The 5,692-nt window shown below is 41.6% G+C and overlaps 1 protein-coding gene across 2 annotated transcripts in view; it reads left to right on the forward strand.

Moving 5' to 3' along the window:
* Nucleotides 1–5,382, forward strand: part of LOC117735020 (cytosolic phospholipase A2 beta-like) — a 17,079-nt gene extending 11,697 nt beyond the window's left edge. For both annotated transcript variants that reach the window (XM_034539411.1, XM_034539412.1), the window contains 4 exons: nucleotides 736–890; nucleotides 1,327–1,498; nucleotides 4,479–4,644; nucleotides 4,765–5,382. In XM_034539411.1, coding sequence (XP_034395302.1) covers nucleotides 736–890; nucleotides 1,327–1,498; nucleotides 4,479–4,644; nucleotides 4,765–4,783 — 512 coding nt within the window. In that variant the 3' untranslated portion in view covers nucleotides 4,784–5,382. The remainder of the gene's footprint in view (nucleotides 1–735; nucleotides 891–1,326; nucleotides 1,499–4,478; nucleotides 4,645–4,764) is intronic.
* Nucleotides 5,383–5,692: the final 310 nt, after the last annotated feature.

Below are 5,692 nucleotides of genomic sequence, written 5' to 3' on the forward strand. Positions count from 1 at the left end.
TTACCTTTGGGAAAAACCCTATTTTGTTTATCTTTAAAAAAGGAATCCAGCCATCAATTTTTATCCGGGATCGGTTTGCGGTGGGAGCAGGCCTAGCAAGCTGACGCCTTGACTTTAAGTTCTCTCCTGATGTCCAAGCTCCTTACCTTATCTCTAAGGCACTTCACCTATGGAGGAAACTAATTTTGTCTGCAACGTCGTTCTTTCGGTCACGACCCAGATTGTGTGACGGTCATAGACCACCCGGTAAATTCACCAGGGTGGTCCAATGCATTGCCAGTTTTACTGCTGCAGCTGCACCGATCCGCCTGTCGACCTCCCGCTCCATCTTAGTCACAAACAGTACTGGTGATGAAGGGCAGCCCTGGCGGAGGCCAAAACCCACGGGGAAGGTATCTGACTGAATGCCAAGAATACGAACACAGCTCCTACTGCAGTCGTACAGAGACCGGATGGCCCCTTGCAATGTGTCAGGCACCGCATACTCCCGCAGCACCCCCCCAAAAAACTCCAATCGTGTAACTCAATACATTTTGGGTAATATGCCTAACAATGGGTCAAATCACTGTGTATTTGAAAGGTGTTCATCATGATGAACACTTGGATATTAACCAGGAGTTTGTAGAGACCAAAAACAGACCTGAAACTTAGCAACTCATGTGAACACAAACATAACTCAAAATGTGTGCTCCATGTCTCTGGATGTGTAAATATCTATCTTTTGTTGCCGGGCAGATTCAATGGTTCCAACTTGCCTTCGCTCTCAAGAAAGATTCCACCTAGTAGACGCTGGGCTGCTGATAAACGTAGCCTACCCTCCATTTCTGGGAAAAAAAAGGGACATTGACCTCATCATCGCACCAGAGTACAGCGCTGGAAACATGTTTGAGGTAGGCTTGTGTGTGTGTGCGTGCGTCCTATTTTTCCATATTAAAGGATTGTTTTTTTCTTGATCAGATGCAAGGGTCCAATGACGGGAGTTGTATGCTGTACAGATTGTAAAGCCCCCTGAGGCATCTGCACGAATGCATTAGCTGCATATACTTTCTTCCTATAGTCCCTTCCTAACTCTATTCCCTTTTTTGAACAATGGAACCATTGTATTGGCTGACTGAAAGTGCAAATGTCAACAACAAATGTTTCATATTTCAGCTTTGTATTCACTTAATTTACCTCACAGATCAGTAACACCTTGTCTCGTTTCTGCATATATTTCCAATATAAATGTGGATAATAGCCATTGGTAAAACCCCTAATTACTTCTAAACCAGAGAATGAATGGAGTGAAACCTGTAAAATAGCATTCACCCTCTGTTCCTTTCAAAGACTCTGACTCTTGCCAGAGACTATGCCGCCGCGGTGAAGAAGCCTTTCCCAGAGATAGACGACAACATCTTAGAGGAGAGAGACTGGCCAAAGGACTGCTACGTGTTCGAGGGAAAAGAAAGCGAGCCATCGATCATTTACATGCCACTCTTTAACAGAAGAAACTGCAAAGGTCTGTTACACACACTTGCAGATTTTTTCATTACGTTTCTTAGAGGCAAAACTGCTGTGGATGAGAAAATGATACCATGATTATTTGACATTGTAGTGAGGCAACAAGCAAACAAAAACTTGTAGCGACAATACATTACTTAAAGATCAGATAACGGACAAAAAGACAACCGTTAAAGCCAAATGCACTATGGCTTAAACTATTTTACAATAAATGTACAATTAAATCCTCTAGCTTACTTAATGTTGCAGTTGTAGCTTAAAAGCACTGATGGTTAACTTATCAGTAAGATGGATTCAAGGATCATTTATTGTCAATATGCAACACAGGGATGCAAATTCAGTTGTAGCCTATTTGTAACACAACAAACACCTGGCAAATGAAACAAAATCTGTAGTAAATTTCTGAAATGCATTTCCTGGATTTGCATCATAAGGAATGTCAACAGCAGCAACCAAAATAATTCTCTTGGCAGACAATATGGCCGACATTCACATACAAAATTATACATGAGGAAAACATTGTCCATCAACTTTGACTGTTTACATTATGATGCTTTGTGGACATATTGTGTGCATGTAGCTTCAGGAGCTCTGGAGGTATTAATCAATTAATTTGAAAATTCAGATTCATCTCCCATCATAACTCTGTTTGTTTTTCACATCACCAAAATCCTCTCCTAGAAAGTGTGTGTGTGTGTGTGTGTGTGTGTGTGTGTGTGTGTGTGTGTGTGTGTGTGTGTGTGTGTGTGTGTGTGTGTGTGTGTGTGTGTGTGTGTGTGTGTGTGTGTGTGTGTGTGTGTGTGTGTGTGTGTGTGTGTGTGTGTGTGTGTGTGTGTGTGTGTGTGTGTGTGTGTGTGTGTGTGTGTGTGTGTGTGTGTGTGTGTGTGTGTGTGTGTGTGTGTGTGTGTGTGTGTGTGTGTGTGTGTGTGTGTGTGTGTGTGTGTGTGTGTGTGTGTGTGTGTGTGTGTGTGTGTGTGTGTGTGTGTGTGTGTGTGTGTGTGTGTGTGTGTGTGTGTGTGTGTGTGTGTGTGTGTGGTGTGTGTGTGTGTGTGTGTGTGTGTGTGTGTGTGTGTGTGTGTGTGTGTGTGTGTGTGTGTGTGTGTGTGTGTGTGTGTGTGTGTGTGTGTGTGTGTGTGTGTGTGTGTGTGTGTGTGTGTGTGTGTGTGTGTGTGTGTTGGAGGGTCCTCCGTTACAAGTCATCGTTGTGTCTCCACACTTAACATCTGTACACACGTTGTTGTAAAGGCTCCTCTCTCTTGACAAGCTGATGGGAGTAGTTCTTTGGATGATGTCTTTAAGCTGTTAGGTTGTACTTTTGGTGATCTTGTATACATTGGATGAATTACCTACCCGGTACCTACGCTTCCTGAAGGCATGTCTTCTTTGTTACGCTGTCACTCATGATGCCACGCCCCTGTAGTTGATAACATGCCCCCCAGGCAAAATGTCTGAAACTGAGAAAAATACGATTTGAAACTGTAAAAAAAAAAAGATATAACTGAGAAATGTAATAAATTTTTTTTATTTCTAAAAATTCCAGAACTGATACAAAATTATATTTAACCCAAACGCATTTTTCATACACTTATTTCGAATACATTTTTGATTTTTTCAAAGTTCAAGACCAAAAATGTAACTTTCAGGTTCAAATCTTATTTTCAAATGATCAAAACTATTGGCCTGGATTTGGCTCCATAATAGACCAGGCCCCCATTCCTCGTACCTGGCTAACTCAGCCAGAATCTAAAGGAAAGAGTGTGATAATTTAAGATTTAGTCATATTACCTACACAATAACAAACGTAGAGTACCGCTTTTTTAATTGTTAAACGGATAAACTGGTTTAGATTTTTGACTCGTTTCCCGACGAGGTCCCTTCCACCGATAACCCATGTACACAACAATAAAAAAAGACATGCTTACCGAATTCAAGAGTGGCCCTGAAAGATTGACAATTATCATTGCACCCGCTAATAAGCACGCTAAGTTTGCTGAAACGCAAGTTGTGGTTATATTTACACTAAAGCTCTTCTAGTGGGGTTACACACGGTGGACTTGACGGGCTAGCTAGCTTAAACGCTAGCTAACGTTAGCTTTCGAAATAGAAGACTCAAAGTTAACATATGAAGAGACGACGAAGTTTGCTAAATAGATGAACGGTAGCGTTTTATTATCAAGCTGAAACTTACCTTAAAATAACTTGACACAATGGCGCTTTCTTCCTGCTTCGTCATTCCGCCTAACAAAGAACGTCTTCAGTGGTCAACTGCGCATGCGTATTCGAGTCGAGCGCTGCAGAGTTTCTCCGAGCTTTGCAAATGGGTCCTCACTCGTTTTTTTTAAGTAAAGGTTACTTAAGATGAGTTTAATAACTTTACCAAGTTTCTTTAAGTATGGTCAACAAAGTAAGCAGACATGAGTTAAGCTCACTTTCTTTTGTAAGGTCAGCAATTACATGTTACAGTGCATATGTATTTGACAATAGGGGTCATGGACCTTGCAATGCCTGTAGGCTAATCACGTACTGTACAATACCCACAAACTGTACCTATGACCTGACCGTAATTTATCTTAGATGATCTGTGACTCCACCTGCCTCATAATAAAACTTCTTAATAAACAATTAATCCATCAATTGATGTGTTGGGAACTGAAGCACAGACCTTTGATACATACATGGAGTTCTGGTTTAGAATGCATTATTGTTTGCCCTGAAATACAGTACTGACAAAAGACCAGGGAAGCACAGACAACATTCAAGGAAAAGCACAGGGGAAACTCATGAGAGTGGGGAAGACGGGAAACAAACAAAGGCATGAAGTAAAACAAGACAAAACACAAGAAGCAAAGACATTCAAACTGAAACAGGAAACGATTTATCACAAACACCACTTGCAGCACTACACTTAGCAAGGTGTCCAGAAGTAGAAGGGTAGCAGGGGATTGGAGTCTAAATCAGTATTCACTGCATTGTTGTAGATGCAGAGGAGGCCAAAGCAAAGATGGAGGAGTTCTCCACCTTCCAGCTTCCCTTCAGCCAGGAGAAGATTGAGTTTGTATTTGAGACGGCCAAAGCCAACATTCGGAACAACAAGGAAACTCTGCTGAGGGAGATTCACAAGGCTGTTGTCCACCGTCACAAGAGGTAGGGATGCAGGTCAAATTGGACTACGTAATATCTGTGTGTGTGCTGGATGGTTGATGGAAAAATAACTGATGGATTTGAAATCTAACTTGTTCACTTTTCTTTGCTTCTCCCCTCCAGGAAGTCTGTGCTGCCCTAGATCTCTGATTTCATCATGATAATAATCGGACACTACATGAGTGTGAGGCTGAGAGAACACAGCATAACACAACCAATATGCAATCATATAAAGCAACGGCATATAATAATACTCTTTTTAATGTAATTATTTTACGCTAGGTGTCCAAAAGATATGGATACTGCTTTTATCATGGCTCTTAGTTCCAATGAGGGGGGCACAACCAGATTCCTGTAGCCTACCATAAAGCATGATTTGGGGTTAGCGAGGTTACTTGAAGGTTAACTCTGGGTTTTCACTGGTAGATGGCCACGATTACTTGCACTGACTACCTCACCTGTTCCGTAGCAGATAGATAGATCAGCTGGTATAAAAGCCCCGCCTACTGACCAACCAAAGCTTGGTAGGTTGTACAATACATTGGCACGTAAAAATATGTCATGTTTATTCTGTTGACTGAAAGCCTGAGCAGCGGGGAACTGAAATGTTTCCTCATATGATCGACTCGGCAAGGACCAGGTTTCATGACAAAAGTGAAGTATTCAACTTCCCCAATCTGTAATGTAATCAAATTAAGTAAATAATTGAGCTGTTGCTATGCCCCTACTAATAATCCTGCAATAAATATATAATATGCATTTAAAGCAAGTAGTCCTGAGAGTTTATCATATGGAAGTATTGAAGTGTATTCACGGTTGTAAAAAGTTGAGTACTACTGTGTGCATAACATCGATATCGTTCTTACCGGTTATTCTAGTTCCTAGTCCACTAAACAGACCCTTTGAGCTTACATCCTAGTTATTTAAACCTAAAGTGGCACCTCACAAGAGCCAAGGTCCATAGAGGAAAGCTGCATCAGCTGGTAGCTGCATTGCGCCAAGAGGGTCCTGGTCCAGTGGAGGTGTGAGTGGAAACGGGTAGACAGGTGCT

The sequence above is a fragment of the Cyclopterus lumpus genome, chromosome 8 (genome assembly GCF_009769545.1).
Source record: "Cyclopterus lumpus isolate fCycLum1 chromosome 8, fCycLum1.pri, whole genome shotgun sequence".
NCBI lineage: Eukaryota > Metazoa > Chordata > Actinopteri > Perciformes > Cyclopteridae > Cyclopterus > Cyclopterus lumpus.